Source organism: Canis aureus, chromosome 35 (genome assembly GCF_053574225.1).
Source record: "Canis aureus isolate CA01 chromosome 35, VMU_Caureus_v.1.0, whole genome shotgun sequence".
Lineage (NCBI taxonomy): Eukaryota > Metazoa > Chordata > Mammalia > Carnivora > Canidae > Canis > Canis aureus.
Window position 1 is genome coordinate 3,337,951 of NC_135645.1, and position 26,579 is coordinate 3,364,529.

The window sequence follows — 26,579 nt, forward strand, 5'->3', positions numbered from 1 at the left end:
GCCCCCGCGGCCCCAGCAGCCATTCAGCCCACTCCGAGCTTCCAGGAGGGTTTTCACCTTTGCTGCCTCCTAGGCTGCCCAGAGAAGGATTGGGAGACTGAGAAGGGATCGGTTAGCAGCCCCTGCCAAGGTCATCTCCAAATCTGTGTGTTCAAACTTGATAGACCTAGGTCCCCTGAGTGGCAGTGATGGATGTAGCACTCACTACATACCAGATACTCTTGAAGCTCTCACGTGTGTGTGTACCCTGTCGCAGTCCAGGGAGGCAGGTGCTGTCCCTGCCCCCATTAACAGAGGAAGCAGCCAAGGCACAGAGAAAGAATGTGTCTTGCCTGAGGTCACAGGGCATGTACATGGTATAACCGGAAGTCTAGCACAGACAGCCTGACTTTAACCACAGCCAGTGCTTCTCCTGTGAAGCACTGGGTTTCTAGATCCAAGCAGGGGGCAGGAAGCGGGCTCTTTTCCTGTTAGACCACAGGACCTTCATGCGGAGAGCACAGATTCACAAGGTATGGGTGAAGTGACCAACTTTGTCATGTTGCCTCATACGTTCGTTGGGGAAAAAAGGGAGAGCTCCTCCGATGACGAGGGTCACTAAAGGTAGGAGTGTCTCCTCCATCCAGGTGGCTGTGGCATCTGCAGCTCACACATCGCCAAAGGTCAACAGGGCCCTCATTTGGGGAGGAGGGTGGAGGTGGCATTGCAAGCCCACAAGTCGCTAAGGTCAACAGGGCCCAGCAGTGACCTGCTGGGCGGAGAGATGGTCGTCGCCACCTCCCTTTGGTCAGGCCACCAGCTGTGGCCGCCGCAGGTGCTGAGTGGTTAGGAACCCTGAGGCTGGGTGGTTCAGATGCAGGTAAACTCATCAGTCCTTCAGCTGGGTAGTCAGTGCCACTCACATCCTTGTTGCAGAAATGGCTGTATTCTGAGCAAGTTGCATGAGCCAAGCCTACAGGCTTTACCTGCCTTAGGGAGCGGGTCTGGGCACCAAAGAAAGCCTGTTATAAGGTGGCTTGCAGACCTGGAGACCTTTTACCAAGACACCAGCATTATTTGTTGTTCTTTTTCTTAGGAGATGCATTTTTTTTAAACATATACTCTTGATAACATAAGGTCATATGGTGTATGCCATTTTTAAATTTGTGTTTTCACTTAATAGTACGGGGTGAGCGTAGTGCGTATATCTAGAACTGTATCAGTAATAGATTTTGATCATCCCTTTAAAATTTTGTTGTCTCATAATTAAGTTAACCAACTTCCTACTGCAGAAATTCAGGTTGTTTCCAATTTTCATGATTATAAACAGTGCTGTGGTAAACTTCCCTGTGCCTGAAACTTTACGCACATCCTTAATAATTTCCTTGCAATTAATTTCCAGAAATGGAATTCCTGGGTAGAAATATATGCCTGTTTTTAAGGCTTTTGCAGTGACTTGCTAAATGTCTCACCAGGGAGAATGTGCCAGTTGCATTCTTACCAATGTTGTGTGCAAGTGCCTGTCTTCTATGCCCGCAATGACACGGCGTCTTATCATTTATTGAGTCTTTGCCAGTGTGATAGGCAAAAATAAATATATACAAACATTTTTTAAGTCTTTTCTAGTTTGGATTTGTATTTTCTTTCTTTCCAACAATATTCTCGTGTATTCACTCTCCAGTTACACATTTTCTTTTGTGAATCATGTATTCACGTTCTTTGTCTGTAAGACGTACATCTTAGGAATTTGAAAAACTTCTTCATGTACTAAGAATGCTAAACTTTTACCATGCACTGCAGACCTTTACCCCGGTTTGTTATATAACTTCCTTAAATTTAAATGTTTACTTTTAATCAAATTCATACACAGCTTGAAGATCAGATACGTTTTATAAGGCTGTTATAAAAACCCTGACCACCCCTACCATCATCATTTGCCGCTTCCCAGAATCAACCACTTTCAACCCTTGTAACAGGTTATTTTAGTAATCATGTCCAGACCTCAAAGCTTATGTTGCTATTTACTGAGTCTTTGTTTTGGTTTTAGACAATATTTATTAGTTTCTCTCAATGGAAATTTCCTATTATTCAAAGCTCTACAAGTTGGAAGTGATACACCCTCTTTCTATTCTTTGGGGTCAGTTTGAGGAATGTGAAAATGGATTTTGACACAATTGAAAGTCACCCTTCAACATTACATGGTTCTTATTATCCCCTCCTGACTTATGTGCTATTGTTCTCCAGGATTTGTTCTACCTTGTTTTATTCATCCTACAGATGAGAAATTATTTTATAAATTTAGTGTTGCCCTAGATTTATGTACATATTTACCGTTTTCTTTGCTCATTATATCTTCTTGCCCCTTCTGGCCTTCATCTGGCATTGTTTTCCTTCTACTTGAAATAAATTCTCCATAATTTCCTTTAGTGGAGGTGGTTGATAAACTGAAGTTTGACTAAAAATGTTTCTATTTTGATAGATAGTCTCAAAATATTTTTCAAAGATGGTTTTACTCCATTTATAATTCTTGTTTTTCCTCTCTGCACACTGAAAATATTTATCCACTGTCTTTTGGCTTCCATTGTTGCTGTTGAGAAATCAGCTGTTAGTCTCCTTGTCTTCTGTAGATGATTTGTCATTTTCCCCCCTCAATTTTTTTTCTTTTTAAGTGGGCCCCATGTCTAGCATGGAGCCCAATAAGGGACCTGAACTCACAACCCTGAGATTGAGAGTCGGAGGCTTAACCAACTAAGCCACCTGGGCACCCCTCCCCCCTGGTTGTTATAGGTATTTTGGACTTTCTCACTCTATCTTCTTTGTCTCTTCATCTCTTTTTCATATTTTCTATCTTTTCATATCATCTGGGCATTCCCTCATCATCTGTCTTGTAATCATTACTTCTTTTTTCAATCATATCTAATCTGTTGAGTTTCCTAATTTCATTTACTATAATTTATTCATTTCTAGAATTTTCATTTAGGGTTCTTTCATATCTTTTGGTCTTTACTTATAGTCTCCCTTTTTCTAATTTTCAGTTCCTTAACTTCTTTTCATGTAGTTTTATGGACTTACATCCTTTGACTGATAATTCCAGTATTTGAAGTCTTTGCTTATCTATATTTCTGACTTTTGCCCACTGATACCCTTTTTCCTTATATATGTTGTGCCTTTTGATGGTGATCTCTTATTCCTTGGAATTGTATCAATAAATGATAAAATTAGATTGAAGGTATATTCATTTAGAGAACATTTATATTTATTTCTGCCAAGTAGGAGGCATTATATATCAGAACCAGTTTTCCTTTCCATTAACGGGGTATGTGTGTGTGTATTTGAGATGTAATTTACATACCGTAAAATTCACCCTTTAAGGTATATGATTTAGTGGTTTTAGTGTATTACAAAGTTCAGGACCTATTTTAAAATATATCCGTGGTTTGAGGTTTAGACCACACTGGTATGTGAATTCATGCTGCACACCCATATGAGGGCTGCATTTATGGTTACAAATTCTTGAGTGAGATTTATTTTCCTTTACCCAAAATCAAGATCAAAAGCCACTTTTCCCTGCTGTCCCATTCTGCAGGGCAGATTTTTTTTGTCCTATGTGCTTTATAGATATGGTATAGCCCTGGTCTCAACTTGATACAGGAGTCTCCTCTCAGACTCCTTCCTTAAGAGTCTCCTATCCCCTCTGTCCTCATGGTCATCAGAACAGAAGTTCAAGGTCACAGAAATTGAGCAGGTGCCCCAGGGCAACTACAGCTCTAGAACTAGCTTACTTCTCTAAATTCCAGCTCTTGGTCCATGTTTGGTCTTAGAAGACTTGGTTCTTTCCTTGCCAACTCAGCAATGCTTTTAGAAAGATTTTTTAAAAATTACTTTATTTAGCGTATTTAGTGTGTAGTGGCAGGGTTATCTGGGACAGGGCAAGACTATGGTCTGCCTTTTTGTCTTGTTTATGGTGTGCATTTTTTTTTCTTTCTTCCATCTTTGGCCAAACCTCCAGGGAGACCGCATGGTTCAGTGCTAGCCATGTCTTGTCTTTATGCGACCCTTCTGTGCCTTTTGAAGGCTGTAGTGGAATTCCTTGAGCTGACTGAGGACGTTCCCAGTTCCTTGAAGATGGGCATGCTGCTGCTTCCCCAAAGACATAGCCATATGAACCTTAGAGGCTCAGCAGTAGGCAAGTCCCACATTCTGAGTGAGATCTCATGGCCTACCAGCTTCAGGGTGTGGGTTTGAGTCCTTTCCACCTCCGCACAATCACTTTTTTCCTAAAGACTAATTTCTCTCCTTGTGGCCCAAGGAGAGAGAAAGCATCCTCAAACTCTTTTCCCTTCTCTCTGGTGTCCGGTTTGCCTTGCAGTTCAAATAGGAAGAACAATGGGAATATGCTGTGTGGGTGGGTCTCTGGTCTCTGTAACCCCCGAAATCTCAAGTTGAACTCACCGACTTGGTAGCTGCCCCTCAAAACACCCATCCATATCCCATTTCCAGCTGAACGTGGCCCTTACCTGTCTGGGGCTGGGCCCCAGTGGAGCTCAGATGCCGGGCAACTTCCCTCCCCCTTCAGGAAGTTTCTCTTAATTATCACTTACAGGAAACAGATTAGGAAGCATGAAATCTGCAATTCTCAAGGGATTTGGAGAGAAAGGGGTTCCCTTAGGAAAGTTTGTCAGAATCTCTTATGGAGGATTTTAAAATCACCTCCCCTCTACCTGGCAACCCCAATAAGTGAGCCACACTGCTGGTGGAGGTGGACCTGAGAACCATTGACCTAGAACTGCGTTACCAGTATTGTAGCCAGTAGCTAGCTACATGTGGTTGTTCTGCTCTTGAAGTATAGCTAGCATAGTACTCTGGATTGTACAGGTGTAATACAAAAAAAAAAAAAAAAAAAAAAAGCAAAGTATCTCAATTTTTATATCAATTACATATTGAAGTACTACCATTTTGAATATGTCAGAGTATGTAAAATACGTATTAAAATTAATTTCATCTGTTACTTTTAAAAATAAAGTTACATATGTGGCTTGCATTTGTGTCTTACTTTATATATCTCTTAGGCAGTGCTGATCTAGAAGATAGCTTGTTCCTTTTGGGAAAGTGTGTGTGTGTGTGTGTGTGTGTATGTGTGTGTGATATTTTGAGCCAAACCGTAGGTTCTGCCTACAGCCTCTACTGGTCAGATGGTTGGCCATCCTTGCCTGACTCATACCGATAGAAGTGACTTCATTCATTCCCCCAGAGGTTTCTCAACAGTGCCTGATTCTAGGCAGAAAGGAAAATATCATTCCCAAATGAGGAAAATAAAAGTAGGTTTTTAGAGGAGCCATGCAATCAGCAATAACTTTAAATGGTCCTTGTCCTCATTGCTTTCTCCAGAAACTCATTAAACTCCGTGCCCTCCAATTAGCACACGTATTTCATATCATCTCCATATTAGTTTGGATATCCAGGGAAACAGCTCTTAGAATGTTCTCTTGGTGTGATCTTCAGGAGGCGGCACCCTGGCAGTGGCAGGTTCGGGCTTCCAAGCCGTTTCTGGGTCGTGTTCCGACGTCGTCAGAATAGCAAGGCAGCCTTCTTGGGTCGGACTTGGGCATCCCACCTACCTGCTCTGACTCTCAGCCTCCTGCCTTGACAAATGACACTTGACACCACATGTGATGACCTCTGTGCCCAGTTTCCCCCCAACTTTCATGCGATCCTGACGTTTTTGACTAATGCCCTCTTTGCCCCACTTTGGGCAATATGGCAGAAACTGATCGTTGCAATATATTTTCTGACTACTCTGCACCCATCCCTAATTTATAAATGTCAAAAAACTGTCCATGCGAATAAGCAACCTTTCCTCAGCACCCCTGCCCTGGAGATGAGGGGGGGCCCAGAGGATTTGCTACAATGCACCTTGTGCAGTGCGCCAGATGCTGCGAGAGCTCAGGGACCTGGGTGGGGAGCAGGCTGCCTGGGGTCTTGGGCATGGCCCCCTGCAAAGTGGGGAGGATGAGAGGATCTACCTGGATGTTGAACAAATGAGGGCATGTCGAGAGCTTACATCTGTGTTCGGCACGCACACGCATTCATGATTGCTGTTCTTTTTTTTTTTTTTTAACAAAATGAGATCATACTTGAAATTCCATTTTGAAACCTGTTGTTTTGGGCAGCCTGGGTGGTTCAGTGGTTAGTGCCGCCTTCAGCCCAGGGCCTGATCTTGGGGTCCCGGGATCGAGTCCCACATCAGGCTCCCTGCATAGGGCCTGCTTCTCCCTCTATATCTCTGCCTCTCTCTCTCTCTCTCTCTCTCTCATTCTGTGTCTCTCATGAATAAATAAATAAAATCTTAAAAAAAAGAAACCTGTTGTTTTAATTCAATATTTGTATAATATCTTTCTGTATTTTATGTTATCACATCATTTTAATACCTCAAAGCATCCTTTCATGCAGACATACTGCAACTGGTTTAATTGATCTCCTGCTATAGATTTTCAGTTTTGTTTCTTCCTTCCTTCCTTTCTTTTGTGCTATTATAAACAATGACATCATGAATATCAGTGCAGCTGAAATTTTTGTCCACATTCTTGAGTATTTAGCATGAATTCAAAGGAAACGAAATCATCAAACCTATTTATATTACTAAGGCTTTGGTCATATTACCAAATCGTCCACAGGTTTTTTTTTCCAGAATTATGCATGTCCCAGCCCCCATTCCCTGCCTGCAAGAGTAGGTGTCAGGATGGAGAGCTGCCAGCTTTTACCCTCCTACCACCCAGAAGATGCAATTCACCACCTCAGTGCTTGGAAGTGCTCCCTTCCCTGTGCTCACACCTGACCTGCATCCCTGCCCCCATCCCGCTCCGGGCCTGGTGCTCTCCCCCAAGTCCCGCATTGGTCTCTTTCTAGCGGTTTTTATCATTATTCCACTTACTGTAAAATTCCATCCTATGTAGTATTGGTACTTCATAATTTCTCCCCCCGGATTGTCAGAATAATCACCATGGGGAAAAAAAGAAAGGTGAAATTATTCTAGCTGAATCCAATTCTTCACTGATCTATCCGCTCATGGCTTTTCTGAGGGTTTCCTCCTCTTTCAGAAGCCAGCGAGCTCTCACTGGTCCATGTCCTTATTGTTTCAGCTGCTGAAATGAACAGTTGGCCAGAAAGTAACACTGAACCACACGTAGAAAACGGCACCTTTGATCAGAATCAAGTGGACTTTTCAACAGTGGTTTCCAAGGAGGGTGTGATGACTCAGACCTCCAGAAAGAGCCACACTTCTTCAAATGCTCCAGAAAACCTCACTCCACAAACAGAAGCGGCAGATGCTAGAGGAAGAAACGACACTTCCAGGAAAACAAATTTCACTGTTTCCCCTGTTGGGCCTGACGTAGCAACAGCTCTGACTTCCCAGAGTATCACCACGGGTGAGTTTGAGCCAGTGATGTTCTTTGCATGTATGTCCCACCCTGGAAAACAAAGTTTCTGCGTCTCCCTCTTCCCCATCCTGAGCCCCAGTGTCCATCCAAGGGTCCTGGGCTGTGGATCAGACCTGTGGCTTAGGCTCTGTCTATGGCATGCTGTGATTAAGTGAGTTAGCAGCATAGACTAGGTGAGGGTCAGATCCCAGACCTAGAGGCTTGGGATTCCGTGGCCAGAGTGAATCCAAACGACCTCAGTAATTGTGCCGCACGCTACAGTCTCAGAGGAACCAGGTCTGGTCTGGTGGGCAACACGGCTGCGTTTGTGTTCACGTAGCTCAAATGGTGGCTCCTGCTTCAATCTGCACAGCTCAGTGGCTTGGCTTTTTTTTTTTTTTAAGATTTTATTTATTTGAGAGAGAGAGCACGAGTGGAGGAAGTGGAGGAAGTGGCAGAGGGAGAAGCAGACTCCTCGCTGAGCAGGGAGCCCTACATGGGGCTCGATTTCAGGACCCTGGGATCGTGACCTGAGCCGAAGGCAGATATTTAACTGACTGAGCCACCCGGGCGCCCCAGCTTGGCATTTCAGCAAAGGGTTTCAAGAAGGGGCTGGGGCTGGATGTGTAAGATTTGACTGAGGAAGGGCAGACAAAACTGGCACAATTAGGCACCTACTGCATGCCAACATCTCTGTTCTCTCAATTCTCACAGCAAGCCAATGGGGTCACACTATCTTCATTTTAGGATTTTGGAAACTGAAGGTAGGGAAGTTCATTAAATTGAGATGTATAGGTCAAACAGCTAAATAGGTTTTATTTTTATTTATTTATTTTTAAGAGTTATTTATTTATTCAGATTGAGAAAGAGAGAGGCAGAGACACAGGCAGAGGGAGAAGCAGGCTCCATGCACGGAGCCTGGTGTGGGACTCGATCCTGGGTCTCCAGGATCACACCCCGGGCTGCAGGTGGCACTAAACCGCTGAGCCACTGGGGCTGCCCTAAATAGGTTTTAGAGTTGGGATTTGACCCTGCCTGCCTGTGCATCCGAACAAGGTGGGAGGGATAGCTAAGGAGTGGGATGCACCGACCATGTGAGGGAAGAAGAGAAGCTTGGTCTCTTTGTGGGGTGGGAAGGCCAGCAGCTTCCTACATGGAGAGTGCAAGTCCCACGTGGAGGAGAGGACAGTTGTGTGGGTGGGATTAGAGGCAGTCATGGAGACCTTTGAAAACCAGGCAGTTTAGATTTGGTGTGGTAGGGAGGGTCACTAAAGGGTTTTGAACAAGGCAATGACATGATTAAAGTGAATTTGGAGGGGGATTCAGCTGACAGGCAGGTCTAGGATGGGGCAGAGGGAACCTGGAGTCAAGAGGACCACCCAGGCAGATGCTGGGCACTAAGATCCATGGCCCAGTGGCCTGAGGGGCAGAGAGGAGGGGATTGGTAAAGACTGTTCACAAAGGAAAATCGATATGACTTGGTAATAGTCTAAAAGTAGGCCATCAACGATGAAGCCATCAAAGATGACCCCGTGGTCTCGCAGGCTAGTTCTAGGAGGTCGGGATGGGGCACTCGGTTCTATAAAGAGTACCAATGACAGTATTTGATGTTCCATTCATGAGTGATGGACATAGAGCTTAGAACTGCCCATGATGACACCCAGGTGTGTCGGTCATGCGGATATTGGAAATTTTGTTGAGGTTGAATTCAAGTAAATTCTGAGACTAGCTTTGTGGAATGTGAGTGATGAGTCATGGTGATCAGAATCGCATCTTTGATTCCATATCATCTGACGCTTAGCTTCATTGTGCCCCTTTTATAACAACTCTGCCACAAAATGCAGTCTTTGTGAGATCTGAAAACAGGCTTTGTCTTGGTTTGTGGTCTCTCGTTCAGGAGTGAATTTTTCATAGAATGAATAGTGACTCCTCATGTCTCCTCACAGAGGTCAGAGGTGAGCCCACTACACATTATTCAGGCATTTGGAAGTCTGCTGGTGGAATTGTAATTGTTGCCATCTGCTTTCAGCTTTGGGAATGCTTCACTTGCCATCCAGCTCAGGGTCCGAAGGAAGAACTGCCCCTTCTCACACGGAGAGCACAACATCCCGGGGTTCCCTGGCGAGACGAAAGGGGCTCCCAGACGAAGTGACTGTGCACACCCAAGTGGCTGCCACTTGGGTCTTAGGCCAGTTCCCTCTTCCTGCTTTGGAGACTGGAGAAGAGACCACACTCTCCAGGAAGAGGAACACCTCAGGACTGGCACTCTCCTGGCCACATTTCTCCAGGACACCAGCTTACTCCTCTCCCTTGGAGCCCTCCTCGGGTAAGTGCTCCTACGACGTCATCCAGAATAGAAGTAGTAGATGCCTACAGACCACCAGTAACATCCCTGTCACCAGCGCTGAGGGGAGAAGGCACTAGAGACAAATGTAAAGTATTTGGGGGAAAATGTGCGATCTGCACAACGTATATTCATACTAAAGTCCATCTTTAAAAGGGGTTTTCTTTAACTGCATAAGGAGGAACTTAAGAGTTGGGCTGGTGGCTGCTCTAAGTCCTTGTGTCCACTAACCCCTGCTGGTCCCCTCTTACCCCACGTACACTGAGTGCTGTTGGTGAGTCTCCTTGCATAAGAGGCCATGCTCTGGGGTGAGTGAAATGGAGAGCATGTGTCATTTGATTAGGACATAGGTTTGTGTTTTTTCATCATTGCAAAATTGTTTCTTGCCATGGTGAAGATAACATAGATACACATTTTTCTATGCATTGTTTAAAAAAAAACAAAAACCAAACACCCCACAGTGCTGGTGTTTGCAAGGCAGCAGCAGTGGAGGGCTCGCCTCTCTGCCTCTTTGGCTCCTAGTCATCAGCTAAGGCCCCTACACAGGCATTCCGTTCCAACAAGCCCGTTCTCAGCCCTCTGAGCCTCTGTCTACCCCACCACACTAGGTTATCCAACACCTGACTACCCAGAGGGACTGTGATCCTCTCAGGGACACAAACTGTGTCCATCCCTCTCCCAGGTTCCCTGCCATCCCAGAACCAGGTGCGGTTGGTAAGTGATGGGGATTAGCATGTGCTCCAGTATCAGAGAGCTCCACCAGCCACGGGCCAAAGAAAATGCTGGAAACTCTGCCCGCTTTTTCTCTTCCCTGAGGTTTTTATTCAGAGTCCGTGCATGCTGTGTGTGTTTTCATCCACATGCCTGAAGAAGCAGGACAGAGAGGTCTGGAAATATTCTTGGAATTAGAGGTTAGGTTGCTTCCGAAATTGCCATTTCAAAATTTTGAGAGGTCAGAGGTTCTCAGAGATACTTTGCAAGACTAGGGGTTTGGGTTTAGGTCACCAATGCAAACACTGAATCTGGAGGTCCTTTCCATAATGCCTATTTAAAACAGCCCATTCCTCCTTTAAATACTCTGTATATAGTATCTGCTGACTACTGGGTATGTATATAATTTGTGATTCATGTTTTAAGAGGTTTCCTTTTAAGATCATTCTTAAACATTGGTTAGATTGGACCAAAGCTATGAGCCTTTTTAGTTTCAAAGGTCTGTGTTCAGTGATTTACAATTGACTTTACCAAATGGTAGAAAGGAAGCATTTTCTAGGAAGCTACACTTTGATTCTGGTCAAGGTCATTTAATATTTATAACTTAAACTCAACCCACTACTGTGGCTTATACTTTGAAAATCAGCCTATGTTTCCAACTTTACTGGGCTTGACTCTGTTGTCACCTAGGTTTTTCCACATTTAAAAAATCAGTTGGCCTTCAGGTTCCTTTTAGAACCTTATACTTTTAGGGGTGCCTGGCTCTCACAGTGGGTGGAGCATGTGACTCTTGATCTGAGGGTCGTAAGTTCAAACCCCACGTTGGGTGTAGAGACTACTGAAGAATAAAATCTTAAAAACAAAACAAAAAAAAAAAAACAAACCAAAACAAACAAACAAAAAAACCCTTATACTTCTAGTTCTGGGAAGAGTTCTGCTGTATCTTTCGACTCCTTGAGTCTTTCACCGAGCATTTCTCTTCCTTTTTGCTGAAGTGGGAATTCTGCGCTAGGTAGAGGCCCACCTCCCTCATCTGAGGCCTGGCTAGCCAGGAGCTCCCTGCTTCCAAAAACTAGGTGCTAGGGCTCTAGGTCCTGTTAAATGACCCATTTGGGTCTAGCGGGCCAGCCTACCCCTCCCTGCGGGGATGCTGAGGGGACATGCACAGAGACCTGAAGCCACACGGGGAACAAAGTTCTGCTTTTACTTTTAAAGCTGGGCTGGTAACTGCTAAACCTGCCAAGAGAGCTCTGGTATACCTTCTACTCCCCTCCCCACCCCCTTAAATCTACATCCCCAGACCTTACTATCTCCGCCTGACCCTGACCACAGGATAGAGGGGCTATCTGCACGCAGGCATGAGCACCAAGAGCCAGCAGGACTTGCCAGAGCAGACCTGGTGGCGCCCCGTCCAGCTGGCACCCTGTGGAAAGGAAGCGAAAAGAGAGTGTGGCAGGGCTGTGTGCTTGACCCTTGGCTACTCCATGCACCAGTAAATGTGACCCAGTGAAAGGCCTGGCACTTCCACCGGTTAGATGAGCTGTGCTGCTCTCAACGTGAGCTTCCCTGGCCCAGGGAGGATGGGGCTCCCTATTAGAAACACAGAAGGGATTAGACCAGATGATCCTCCAGATTCTAGCTCCAGCATCTGTTATTCCAGACACATCCAGCCTTTGTATTCTGTGTCCTTTCACTCCTTGCTCTGCTATAAAGAAACAGGCATGCAGCACCTCATCGGAGGCCTGGCTGGCCAGGAGTTACCTGCTCCCAAAAATAAAGTATATGCTGGGACTGTATGCATTAAAGCAGGTAGGGAAAAATAAAATAAATAATAAAATAAAATAAAATAATAAAATAAAATAAAATAAAATAAAATAAAATAAAATAAAATAAAAAAAATAAAATAAAGCAGGTAGGGGCCCAGACAGCTAAATCAGATTTTATTTTATTTTTTTTAAGATTTTATTTATTTATTCATGAGAGACACAGAGAGAGAGAGAGAGGCAGAGACACAGGCAGAGGGAGAAGCAGGCTCCATGCAGGGAGCCCGACGTAGGACTCGATCCCGGGTCTCCAGGATCATGCCCTGGGCTGAAGGCAGGCCCTAAACCGCTGAGCCACTCAGGGATCCCCTAAATCAGATTTTAAAAAGAGATCAGAAGCAATTTGAAATTATTTTTCTTGCTGCTTTATATCTTTCTCTACTTTCCATATGTTCTGTAATAGCCATGGACTATTTGATCATTGGGGGGAAAGTAAGTAAAGCAGCTAACAGGGAACAAGTTCTCTTCGGGAGGCAGAAAGAGCTACGTTTGTGAACTGGGTGAGAATGGCTACAGTTGAGCACTAAATTTAGCACTGAGCTTCCTGGAAACCAGGGCACAAAGGGAACCTGGGTGGGGCGAGAGATCATTGTCAGATAAAGTAAGCATACAATTTCATCCATAGGCGTGAGCCTTTGGGGGGCAGTGAGTTCTGCAACGACTGTTTATGTAGAGGATGTTGAGAATCGTAATGGAAAATGCCCCCAATTGCTGTTTTGAGGAAATCGTGCTCGTGTTCTTTCAAAGGCGATATTTTATATAGATTCTCAGTAGGAGCTCAGGGTGTCATAATGGATCCCAACCTATGAAAGTATTTCTGTGAGGAGCCGAGCTAATGCGGTCCAGGTAAATTGCTTTGTGGTGATTTCACTTTGTAAAGGAAGAGAGCATAAATAACTTGGGACGGTGTAGATTTAGCATATCTTTCCCAACTATCAGCTGCTTCAGATAGATTTTTGGCAGGTTCTGGACAGCAGTCACGCCAAGGTTGAGCATTCGCTGCATGCCTGAGGTTCCAACATTTTGTGTTGGGATTGGAGAGGGACCCATATACTTTTACCAGATAAGTGGGCATTCTTTCCACCTCCTGTTATAAAGATTAGGGAACTTGGCTTATTTCTGCTCCCAAATGCATGGCCTTCCCATTTTTTAATGGGTGCTTCAGAGGTAGAAATGGGCAAGGGACACCGGTTATTTAAAAACCAGTATCATGGGGGCAGCCCTGGTGGCTCAGCGGTTTAGCACCGCCTTCAGCCCAGGGCCTGATCCTGGAGTCCCGGGATCGAGTCCCACGTCGGGCTCCCTGCATGGGGCCTGCTCCTCCCTCTGCCTGTGTCTCTGCCTCTCCCTCTCTCTCTCTCTCTCTCTCTCTCTGTCTCTCATGAATAAATAAATAAAATATTTTAAAAAATAAAAAATAAAAACCAATATCACTGGCCCATGGATTAGGAACATGGTAAATTTTTCCCTGCATGTATTTGGCAGAGGGACTAGTGTAAGCGGTGATGATAGGTGAGTTTGACCAGCCATTCTCTCTTTTTGTTAAGAGGCACTACTTGTATAGAAGTATTCACTGCTTCATGACTTTACCGCGAGGATTAAGAGATTACGGATTATCAAGGACTCACTTAGCGCAACGTAAAAAGGCATATAGAAGATACGGGCACATCGTACTTGGTCAGCTAATTGTGGCTTTTATTTATTTATTTTTTAAAGATTTTATTTATTTATTCATGAAAGATACAGAGACAGAGAGAGGCAGAGACACAGGCAGGGGGAGAAGCAGGCTCCATGCAGGGAGTCTGATGTGGGACTTGATCCTGGGTCTCCAGGATCACGCCCTGGGCTGAAGGCAGGCACTAAGCCACTGAGCCACTGAGCCGCTGAGCCACCTGGGGCACCCTATGTGTTCCTTTTTTTATGAAAATTCATTTTTATTTAGTTTTGTTTTTAAGTAAGGGTGTGTTTAAGGAGGCTAGAACTCTCTTTTGGGGTCCACCCTATTCTTCTTGTTTCAATTACAAGTTGTGTGGATTGGGCGGCTCAGTGGTTTAGCACCACTTTCGGCCCAGGGTGTGATCCTGGGGTCCCAGGATCGAGTCCCATGTCGGGCTCCCTGCATGGAGCCTGCTTCTCCCTCTGCCTGTGTCTCTGCCTCTTTCTCTCTTTGTGTCTCTCATGAATAAATAAATAAATAATCTTTAAAACAAAAACAAAAGACAAGTTGTGTGGATTGCTTGCATCCTCGTTTTGCTTCCATTAAGGCCCAGCGAGCAGAGCTGCAGGCTGTGTTCTAGGTATAGCTGGTTCCATGGTTTATACGAGAGTAAGAGGAACCTTTGTGTTTCCTATGCTTGCTCACTCTCTAATTATATGTAATATTTATTCGTGCTTCTGTTCACAACTGCCCATAGGACTGGTCTCCAAGGGACCATTTTTTTAAAGATTTTATTTGTCCATTTTAGAGAGAGAGAGAGAGAGCGCCCGCAGGGGGAGGGGCAGAGGGAGAAGGAGGGGGAAAGAATCTCAAGCAGACTCTGCACTGAGCATAGAGCCTAATGTGGGACTCGATCTCATGACCCTAAAATCACGACCTGAACTGAAACCGAAGGTTGGACACTCTAACGATGGAGCCACCCAGGCACCCCTTCAAGGGACCATTTATAATGAGAACTTAATTCTTCCCTTTCTGGGTCATAAATAACAGCTTGAAACCTTTCATTATAAAGGTATAGAGCACTTTTTATTATTTTTGGCTTCAAAAGAAAAATGTTTTTTCTTGCCTTTGGATCTTGCCGGCCATGTTTCTTCCCACTCACCATGCTTTCCTGCGGTTTATTCCTGTCTGGAATGAGGACGGCAGTGTGCCCTCCCAAAGGCCAATTCTCAGGATGTTCTCTGGAAAGTTCTTTGGAATGGAAGGGAGCCATCAGCAAGCCACCTGTACTTCTGCGGAGCAGATTGCATATTTTGATCAAAGTGGCCCACAATTCCGTTTTTGAGGTTCTTGACAATTAGATCAGTGTCTGCCTTCCTTTGCATCAGAATAAGTGTTCCCAGCCTGGAGTCCTGGCTCTCCGAGGGGTCCACTGGGGTAGTACCTAAGCTTGAGAGCTGGTCTCCAAAGCCTAATGAGGCTAACCATAATAATGGGGCCTGTTCGCTTTTGGATGGAATTAAATTGAATCAGTGGGGTAGCGTTGAGTATCTCCTCTGACTAGCAGTTCCCTTATTTCTTAAATGCAGTTCCGTTAATGGTCTTTCAAAGCCTCAGGTTTCCATGGCCATGAGGTGGGGAATAGTAAAGATCCCTTGGTGGTGACAAGGCCAGGAATTCTTGCTCTCAGCTAGTGTTGGTCCCACCGGGTCTGCAGAGCCCTGGCCTCCCCAAGGGTGACCTGGGGGCTGGGCTCCTGGAACCGCCTTACTTTTATTCCTTTTTATGTGTGGGTTTTAATCTATAATAGCATTTGAACAAAAGGGTTACGTGGCCAAAGTAAAGCAAAACAAAAACCTGTGCCTTATCACGGTGGCCTATCCCCATATAACCTCTAAGGTGGAATTCCAGAGCAGAAGTTTTTTCCTTCCTCTCTAAAAAGGCAAAGAATGTCTAGAGGCTTTCTCCCATCTTCCTTTCAGCGAGACCAATGCTTTCCATTGTGCTTGGCGAAGGACTTCACGGCTTCTTTGCTTGGCTCTAGGAAAAGCAGAGCCCGTGAAGAGAGAATGTCAGTTGTGTTTACCTGGGGTGCCTGGGCCGGCCTTGGGCTCAGGTCATGATCCCAGGGTCCCTGCTCAGTCGGGAGCCTGCTTCTCCCTCTCCCTCTGCCCCTTCCCTTCTGCTCGTGTACACACACACACACTCTCTCTCTCTCTCTGAAATAAATAAATAAAATCTGGGATCCCTGGGTGGCGCAGCGGTTTGGCGCCTGCCTTTGGCCCAGGGCGCGATCCTGGAGACCCGGGATCGAATCCCACATCAGGCTCCGGTGCATGGAGCCTGCTTCTCCCTCTGCCTGTGTCTCTGCTTCTCTCTCTCTCTCTCTCTCTCTCTCTCTCTGTGACTATCATAAATAAATTTAAAATAAATAAATAAATAAATAAATAAATAAATAAATAAATAAATAAATAAAATCTTTAGGGACTCCTGGCTGGCTCATGGTTGAGTGTCTGCCTTTGGCTCAGGGCATGATCCCGGGGTCCTGGGATCGAATTCCCACATCGGGCCACCTGCATGGAGCCTGCTTCTCCCTCTGCCTGTGTCTCTGCCTCTCTCTGTGTCTCTCATGAATAAATAAACAGACTCCTTAAAAAATATGTATGTCTAGGGGATCCCTGGATGGCTCAGCGGTTTAGCTCCTGCCTTTGGCCCAGGGCGCAATCCTGGAGTCCCAGGATCGAGTCCTGCGTCGGGCTCCCTGCATGGAGCCTGCTTCTCCCTCTGCCTGTGTCTCTGCCTCTCTCTCTGTCTATCATGAATAAATAAAAAATAAAATCTAAAAAAAAAAAAAAATATATATATATATATATATGTAGCTATGTTAGGTCCACATTACCTAGATTTATCCAACATAATAAGCATTATTTGTGTCTAGATATCTCTGTGATTTTCTTAAACCCTCAAGGAGTCTTAAAGTCTATTTTCTTCCATTTTAGCTACTAGGAGCACAGAGGAGCTCAACGACTCCACTGTTCTCCCGAGTGCTTTGGTGAGTTGGACAGAGAGTGTGCGTGTTGCTGCCACGTTCCCCAGCGGTGTCCCGGGGAGGCTCCAGTCTGTAAGCGTCAGTCTGCAACCTCTGAATGAGACAGAGAGTTTCCCCAAGGACTCGGAAATTGCCACGACTTCACTATCAAACCATTCCTCATCCTTGGAGGCAGAGTTTCAAGGAACCAAGGAGGTCACCAGGAAGCCAGGGGCTGGAGAATCCATTGAGCCATCCACAGAGAATGGATTTGGCCCCGTATCTTCAGGGGTCTCAGTGAGATTTTGGCAGAATGATTCCCCAAGTAAGTATTTAATCTTTACTCCATCTATTATGGACATTTAAAAACCCCATTTGGATTGTCTTAAAAGATGGCTTTAAGACCATTCACAATCTCAAAGAAAAAAAAAGATGTGTCCTTAGCTAGCGCCGTCTCCTTTATTTGGTACGCCACATTGTCGCATTTTGATTTTCATCTTATGAGAACATTGGGAAGTTCGTCAGATGGGCATCATGCCTCCTGCTTTTTTATAGATAAGAAACAAAGGTTCAGAGGGTTGAAGGAGTGAGGGCACGGTCATGTGCTTGTCCACAGCAGAGTGGAGGGCTCGGCCTCGGAGCGGGCAGGTTGCCTCTGGCCCCCCGGCAGGACTGTCCTCAGGGCGAGAGACGGCCTGCTCTTTCAGACTGGCTGGCGTTGGTTTCTGTACAGAGCATTCTTCCAAATACAATGTGCAGATATAAATATATTCCTCCAGATTCATGCTTTCAGTATATGCCCTTGAGTTTATTTTTTGTTTGCTACACTTGAAAACTAGAATAACCTTTACTAATAATGGAATTATCTGAGAAGACTGCTTCTGACCCAGTGCTATGTGTAGGCACGTCGCATTTGTTGGGCAAAAATTCTCTTTCCCCTTGACCACTTTTGGGGAAAGACAATAAAACAGCCAAGCCTATAAGTTACTCTGCGACTTTGCACTTTGTCTTCAGGGGCTCCCTTCATGGGGTACCTGGGTGGCTCAGTCGGTTAAGCGTCTGCCTTCGGAAGTCCCCAGATTGAGCCCTGTACCCGGCTCCCGGCTCAATGGGGTACCTGCTTCTCCATCTCCCTCTGCCCCCCCCATGCTCTCTCACTCTCGTTCACTCTCTCAAATAAATACATTTTTAAAAATAAATAAATAAATGAAATATAAAAGCTCCCTTCTTGGGGTACCTGGGTGGCTCAGTAGTTGAGCATCTGCCTTTGGCTCAGGGCGTGATCCTGGAGATCCGGGATCGAGTCCCCCGTCGGGCTCCCTGCAGGGAGCCTGCTTCTCCCTCTGCCTGGGTCTCTGCCTCTCTCTCTCTCTCTCTCTTTCTCTCTCTCTCTGTGTATCTCTATGAATAAATAAAGTATTTTTTTAAAAAAGGTCCTTGCAAAGGGAACCTTTGCTTAGAGAGGACGCCCGTCCCGGTTGTGGGGGCCTCTCTCTCTTTCCCGTCCGGGTCACCACCTTTGTTTCCCTGACCCTCGCAGCCTCGGGAGGGGACCAGCCGGCCAGCAGCTCGGAGGCGGGGAGCAGAAGGCCCGCGGCCCGCACCGAGGCCGTGTCTCAGTCGGACCCGTTGGGCAGAAGCGGAGACAGCGCGGCGCGCCGGGCCTTGACCAGCAGCCACACCGCCGAGGCCGTGAGCGGCGGCTCCACTTCCCAGCCCGCCGCCCCCCTCTCCTCCTCCGGCCCCCGCTCTAGGGGAGGCGACCCGGCGCTGGGCACGAGGAGCCACGCTGGGCCGGCCCCCGAGTCTTTGTCGTCCTCCTCCTCAGAGAGCCTGGCTGCCTCGGCGCCGCGTGACGAGCGCTCCAGTGAGTGTCCCGCGCAGACGTGCAGGGCTGGGGCGGGGGACACGGGGCCCAGGGAGGCCAGGCCGTGTGGGCAGGGCCGCTCCGGAGGCCCCGCGGTGGCCGGGGTCGTCTCCCGGGAGCCGCTCTCGCCGCCGGCGCCTCCGCACGCGGCTCAGGGACCCCGTCGTGTCCTTGCCTTCCCTGCAGCCCTCCCCGCGCCCCCGGTCCTCCCAATCACACAGCTCTGGAAGGTGAAAATACCACCTCCCCACGCGTGCCCTTCTGTGTCTTCGGCTCAGCCTACTGTACCCAGAGCTCATCCCGGCCGTGGCCTGTATCCCTACTTCCTCCCTTCGCATGGCTGAGTACTACTCCGTTGTGCGCACCTGCCACGTTTAGTTTATCCTTTTCTTTTTATTTTTTTAAATATTTACTTATTTGTTCATGAGACACACAGAGAGAGGCAGAGACACAGGCAGAGGGAGAAGCAGGCTCCGTGCGGGGAGCCCGACGCTGGACTCGATCCCGGGACTCCGGGGTCACGCCCTGGGCTGAAGGCGGCGCTAACCGCTGAGCCACCCGGGCTGCCCCAGTTTACCCTTCTATCAGTTATTGCACGTGTGGGGTTTTCCCACTGTTTGTCGATCATGAATAATGCTATTGCGATGTGACTGTGGAAGAGCGTATGTTTGTCATGAAACAGTACCACGTGCGTGGCTGGAGAATATTATGCTTTCTCATGTGTGTGCGTGGAAAGTGCATCATCTGTCTCCTAAACACAAGGATTCGTTTTCCTCCCCCGCGATGTGGGGACTCAGAGTGTTTTCCTTCTCAGATGGGGAGCTTAGGTGCCGTGGCCTTTCCCGTGTGCATCTCCTTAGCACAAGCGCCCTTCAGTCCGTGGTGCGAGCTCCCTTGGTTTGTGCGGGAAATGTGAGCTCAGTGTGAGCGGCTCTTAGGGCTCAGATATAAAGAGCCAGATAAGGAATAGCCCCATTCTCCAAACCGACTCATTGTCAGTTAACCTAATGCTTTCTCTTTGCTCTGAATCACTCGAAGTGGCCTCGTTGTGGCCTCGTTGTGGCCTCGTTGTGGCATGCGGCCTGTCCGAGTTCTTGGCCTGTTCCTTTTTCTGGGTTTGGAGGCAGCTCCTCTGTTTCAGGCCACGATTCTCCACTTTTTCTTAACTCTGTAAGCCTGATGGGGTCGTTTGCCTAAATGCTATTTAAGAGTCTTATAATCTCCCCACCCCAGGGCTCGTCCCCTGTGCCCGGGGAAATCGTGCTCAGACACGCTCAGCCCTTAAGCCTCTCCTGGTGGACTTCCCAAGCCCTTCAGCCTGGTCAGGTCACATCTCTCCCTGCTTCCCAGCTGTCTCAGGGCTGCCCCAGGTCACTGTGTATCCCCGTCCCCACACTCATTCCTGTCAGTTAATGCAAACCTATCATGAAGTGAACTTCCCTAACCTGCAGCTTTACCTCTCTTTTACATCAGGGTGTGTCCATGGGATATGGAGAGCTAGTCTGGGGGTGCCTAGCTGGTTCAATCGGTAGAGCACGCGACTCTTGATCTTGGGGTCATGAGTTCAGGCCCCATGTTGGGTGTAGAGGTTATATAAATAAGTAAACTTAAAAAAAGAAAAAAGCTAGTCTGATATGGGAACAGGAATAAGAACCAGGGAAAGAGCTTTTTTTCTTAGGACACCTAAATGGTTCAGTGGTTAAGCTCTGCTTTCAGCCCAGGGTGTGACCCCAGGGTCCCAGGATCGAGTCCCACATCGGGCTCCCTGCACGGAGCCTGCTTCTCCTTCTGCCTGTGTCTCTGCCTCGCTCTCTGTGTCTCTCATGAATAAATAAATAAAATCTTTTTTTAAACCAAAAAAAAAAAAAAGAACTTTTTTTCTCATAGAACCAGATTACGAAGTATTTAGGCCAAGAAGAGTTGGACCTCATTTCCATAATTTCTGAGAAGAAGAGTTCATTTGATAATCTAATCTAAGATTCTTTGAGCTCATAGCATAAAACATACACCCAAGAAAGGAGGAAAAGGATATTTATTCATGCGTCACTTGTCCCTATTCCATTCCCACCGAGAAAATAAACAAATACATTAAGGAAACAAAAATCCGGGCACATGGGTGTCTCGGTCAGTTAAGTGTCCAACTCTTGGTTTTGGCTCAGGTCATGATCTTAGGGCCTTGAGATTAAGCACCGGGCGGGGCTCCAGGCTCAGCAGAGAATCTGCTGGAGATTCTCTCTCCCTCTTCATCCCTTTTGCTCCTCCCCCACCACCCCTTGCTTGTACACGTACACTTGTGTGTACTTTCTCCCTCTCTCTCTCAAATAAATAAAATCTAAAAAAAAATATTTTTTAAATCACTTTTTTAAAGATTTTATTTATTCACAAGAGACAGAGAGAGAGGCAGAGACACAGGCAGAGGGAGAAGCAGGCTCCGTGTAGGGAGCCCGACGTGGGACTCGGTCCCGGGACCCCGGGATCATGCCCTGAGCCTAAAGCAGAGCCTCAACCACTGAGCCACCCAGGCGTCCCTAAAATCTTTTTTAAGGGACGCCTGGGTGGCTCAGCGGTTAAGCATCTGCCTTCGGTTCAGCGCGTGATCCTGGGATCGAGTCCCCCGTCGGGCTCCCTGCACGGAGCCTGCTTCTCCCTCTGCCTGTGTCTCTGCCTCTCTCTCTCTCTGTGTCTCACATGAATAAATAAATAAAATCTTTAAAAATAAATAAATAAAATAAAATCTTTTTTAAAAATTAAAAAAAAAGAAACAAAAATAACACAGAGCAGAAAATAAGCCCATCTTTACCCTCCAACCACTGTGCATTTCTCACTAAGGCATTAAGAGAAAAAAACCGAACACTCTAAAGGAATGATAAGCCCACGTCAGTTCGGGTATTACTGGCCCTATTAGGAGGGAAAAGCCTTCGGAGTGATGGGGTCTCCCTCCTGGGCCTCATCAGAAAGTCGAAAGCCCGGGTGGGGTGGTTAGTCTTTTGCTGAGTGTTCGCTCCGCGCCGCCACCACCGATTCCCCTGCCATAAAGTCCATTATTGTGTATCACCGAGCAGAAATACAGTATTGATCCCGTTCACTGACGTGGTAAACATTCCCATAAATCGAGGTCGGCTGAACGGATGTGGTGCCCTGCGGGGCCTCCTGGGGTTGGGTCGTGACCCGTGTTTGCAGGGAACGACGCATGGTGGTTTCCCAGCGGAGTCTCCCGTGCGGCCTGGGACAGCGCAGGGCAGCGACGTCAGGGCAGGGAGCCAGGCCCTTCCCGGGAGCCCGCCCGGTGCCCTCCCACCCACTCCCCCACTGTCCCGTTCAATCCCCTCGTAGCCACCGAGGACGGTGCAGAGCCCGGAGGCAGTTCGGACGTGGAGCAGAGGACGGCGCAGGCCCACCCCCCGCACACGGCTGCCACCTTCACCCGGAACGGGGAGCGCACGCTGCGGTCTCTCGCCAACGCCAGCACGACTTCTGGGGACGTGGGGCGCTCTGCCGTCGTGCCCGGGGAGACCGACGGCGCCACCCCGCAAGGGGACGTGCCCGTGACTGGTGACGCCCGCCTGGTCTCGGGTTCACGGGCGGCCTCGCCAGCCCCGGGAGGTGAGAGGCTCCCTCAGCTCCCCCCACCCGGTGTACCCACTGCCTGGAAGGACTGAGATGGCTGTCACCCCAGAAAGTACCTCATAAGCTCCGTCTGAAGGGAACGTGCCAGGTTCTCCTACCCGCCCTACCCCCCCACACCCCCCCACACCCACACGCACGCGCTCGCTAAGCCATGTCTGCCAGGATGCTTGGAATAAAGGAGACCAGCCAGTTGTGGCCAAAGTCAATCTCTTGGGAAAGAAATATCTCATTATCATTATACAGAATGGAAAATTGGGAGGGTTTTCCTTTTTCCATTTAGACATAACAATTGTTCTAGTGGGGTCTTAAGAGCTTTTCAGATACCAATTTGCTTTTATCAAAAAGGGCATGTGGAAGGAATTTGGACCTGTTCCCCATCCTTCTGCCCCGGCCCCCCTCCTCTTATTATTACCATGTCCCCCACCGCCCGCCGCCTTCCCACAGCGGCGCGTCCACAGGGCTCGCCATCCAAAACCACCTCTCCAAAGAGGGCGTCTCGTACGTGTCTGGGAGATTTCTTGTTTCTGACCTTGGTCTTTCCATTTGCAGTCACCGGAGTCAGCGACAGTGGAGTGAGCGGCACGGACACTGAACAGAGGACTTCCGGTGACCACACAGACCACACCTATGTCTCATCCACTTTCACCAAAGGAGAACGGGTGTTGCTTTCCATTATAGACAACAGCTCATCGGCGGACTTACCGGAGAGTTCCACCTCTGCTGCTAGGATCTCCAACTCTTCACACTCAGACCATTCCTCCTCTTCTCAGGCCCAGACTGAAAGAAGTAACGTGTCATCCTATGAAAGGGAGCGTGCTCAGCCCTCCACGGAGTCGCTGGCTCTGAGAACAGCCAACGTCCCATCCTCCACACCCACCGTTAACATGCCAAACACTTTGGTTCTTCTGGACACTGAGGCCAGATCGATGGATGATGACTCTTCTTCTTCTTCAGTTTCTTCTTCTTCTTCTTCTTCTTCTTCTTCTTCTTCTTCTTCTTCTTCTTCTTCTTCTTCTGTTCCTTCTTCTTCTGTTTCTTCTTCAGTTTCTTCTTCTTCTTCTTCTTCTTCTTCTTCTTCTTCTTCTTCTTCTGTTCCTTCTTCTTCTGTTTCTTCTTCTGTTTCTTCTTCTGTTTCTTCTTCTTCTTCTTCTTCTTCTTCTTCTTCTTCTTCTTCTTCTTCAGGACCCCTTTCGCCCCTGGCCTCAGTGTCCCAGGCCCATCAATTGTTGTCATCAGTCTTACCATCAATCGGGGCCTCCACCCTTCCACTGCAGTCCACTCCCGAGGCGCCCACACCTATGTCTTCCTCGCCACCACCCTTACCAATATCCCTGACAGCGTCTACCCCTGTGTCACCGTCTGCCTCCCAAACAACCCTCCCACCTTCACCTTCTACCCTGGTCCTCCCCAGAACAAGAGACACTCCTGTGACTTCGGTTCAGATGGAGACAGTGGCATTATCTGTGGCAATGCTCCCCAGTACTCAAACGGCAGATCCTAAGAACCAGAGTAACCCATACCATGACAAAGTCATTACAGAGTCAAAGCCACCAAGCCTGGCATCTCTGCCCACAGAGGCCACCGGAGCTGTAACAACGAGGTCTACTTCAGGGCTCCCTATGCCCTTGACCTTAACAGAGTCCTCCACTCTGCAAACCCTTGCAGCCACGAGCACCAGCATCACCCCGACATCTCCAGCATTGACAACCACCGTTCTTGAGACCTCTCGTCCCTTCAGCCCTGCGTCAACCACAGCAGCTCTGATGGCTCACCCCACAACAGTACAGACCACGGCTGAAAAACAGCCCTTGACAACCAGCCCTGAAATTCTGGCACCACGGAGCTCAACAGAAAGTGCCATCACCACAGAAAGGAGCCAGATCCATGTCGATGGTACCAGCCCGTTGACCCCCCTGACCAGCACACCCACATCACTGAAAGGATTGACCCCAGGGCCTGGTATGACCGAAGAGTACAGCCCGGCTTCACATTTCCTCAGAACATCTCCCCAAACCACAGGCGTTTCCACGCTCGAAGTACTGCCTCCTGAATCTACCACCTTTGCTGCTCAGAGCAGCACGCAGCCACCAAAAGCATTGTCATCTCCAGCCTCAGGTAAAAGACAGTCGCACACGCACACTGTGAGCTGCACAGGCTTGGGATTTATGTGAGTGTGTGGCAGGGGCTGCTGTTTGCAATAGGTCAGTGTCTGTGTTGTCGCCTCCTAAGATAATAGCACGTGGACCTCATGTTCTCGCCCGAGTCACGTAACGCTTCCTAAGGAAAGAGGGGAGGATGCCATTGGCTGTGTGCAGTGTCTGTAGATAGTGCCTTTGTAGCTTGTCATGCCCCAAGTTGCAAGAGCCTTCGAAGATGCCTTGAAGTCTTCCGAGGCTGGAGCAGGGCTGCGTTGTAGGATCGGATGGTGGAAAAGATGCCGCGGAGAAGCTTCAGGCGGCCTTTCTGAGACACGGAGGGAGTGCACCCCCTTCCCAGGTCAGAGCCTTGAGCTTCTCAGTCGCTGGGAAGGCTTCTCTGGATCCGAGGGAAGCCCAGGATCCTTGGTCTTCCCGAGAACGTGTTGCCAGTTGACAGATGCAGGTAAAGGGACATGTTCCGTAAGAGGACGATGAACTAACACAGGGAGGCCCGAACTTCTCACCTTGCCCTTGAGCTTATCTTTCTGTTTGTGGCAAAGTGGCTGGTACGAGGAGACTAAAGCCACTCGCGTGCCTCTTCATCATTTAAGGAAAGGTGGAAGGGATTAGAGTGATCCAGCTTCCCATGTCATCTTCAGAATGTACGTTTGGCTCGTCGGGACCCAGGAAAGGAAAACTGCTGTTGGTGCAGGGGTGCTGTGGAGACTGACACTGTAAGGAAGGAGGAAAGGAGAGAAAGGCTTTGTCGTGACTAGAGCAGGGGCTCAGTTGGGGCCCGAGTTCCGGCCAGTCAGCCACGGTCGGCCAGAGGGCTGGAGGGCCATGACCCCCATGCCATCAGCCCCCCACACCCCGCATTGCCTCCTTTGTGCTGGCGACCTGAGCACCCCTGGGAGATGTAAGGTGGATTCTTCTGCAGGGAGATTGGGAGCCCTGCTTCGGGACTCACAGGGCTTCGTTTCTAGCCAAATATATTCCAATACCAGATGGAGTGTACGTCACAAATCCCCCCTTCAAGCCGATTATGGTCATTATAGTGGTAACTGTAGGGGAGAATTAGTAGCATCATTACTGGCTGGTAATATGGGTTTTATGACAGTATCTATGGCACAGTGTTTGGTTATGTAGGTGCTGTGCTCCTCTGGGTAGTTTCAGGTATATTCAAAGTAGCCTTGCGGACTAGGGACACCATCTTTAGGGTTAGCTCATTTGACTTCGGGGTTATTTTTTTGGTGTTACAAACTCTTGACTTCTGCCTTCTTTTTCTCTTTCTACCGAGCAGATTTTTCTGCTTGGAAGTGATGTGGTCATCTTGTGGGTTTCAGCAGTTATTGCATAGCTGGAGCATGACAAGGCTGGTTGTTGACACCAAAACAGAGAGTTATGGTCTCTGCCCAGAATGCTGGAAGTCCAAGGTGACGCTGAAGCCTGGGCACTGTTAGGGCCCAGATGAATCAGGGCTCATCGTCACGTTATATTAAGAGAAGGCACTGGAGTACACAACTTTGATTGCTTTTCTGAACGATTGCACCAGATGTGAAGGCCCAGTTATATTTTGAGATTTTTTTTTGGGGGGGGAAGGGGGAGTCCTAGAGCAGAGAGGATGGGTAATCAGGGACCTCTGCCCCCGACGTGTGTTTTAAATTGGCATGGATTCAAGCAGAATTTTCTAAGCATGGGAGACAATGTAATCATCAGTCCTGAACCGAGCGACCTGTAAACAGCATTTGGATTTGAACTAGTTCTTGCATTCAGGGATCCAGTTGTCTTACGCATGTATACACACATGAACTTGTACCAGGATCCAGTCCCACGGCATCTCTTCTGCACCCCCCGGGAACCCGTTCTATTTTAGTAGTGTGACCTTTCAGGGCAAGTAAACAGAAATAAGCAAAAATCAAATATTAGCCAGAAGAATTAAATATTTATCTAGAGCTGCTTTTACATTTCCTATGTGATTAACTGC

At 47.7% G+C, this 26,579-nt stretch overlaps 1 protein-coding gene across 1 annotated transcript in view; it reads left to right on the plus strand.

The window, feature by feature from the left end:
• Positions 1–26,579, plus strand: part of HEG1 (heart development protein with EGF like domains 1) — an 89,543-nt gene that overhangs the window by 20,431 nt on the left and 42,533 nt on the right. Inside the window, exons 2-7 of the mRNA XM_077884081.1 lie at positions 7,119–7,406; positions 9,427–9,723; positions 16,932–17,285; positions 18,501–18,827; positions 22,161–22,430; positions 23,004–24,569. Coding sequence (XP_077740207.1) covers positions 7,119–7,406; positions 9,427–9,723; positions 16,932–17,285; positions 18,501–18,827; positions 22,161–22,430; positions 23,004–24,569 — 3,102 coding nt within the window. The remainder of the gene's footprint in view (positions 1–7,118; positions 7,407–9,426; positions 9,724–16,931; positions 17,286–18,500; positions 18,828–22,160; positions 22,431–23,003; positions 24,570–26,579) is intronic.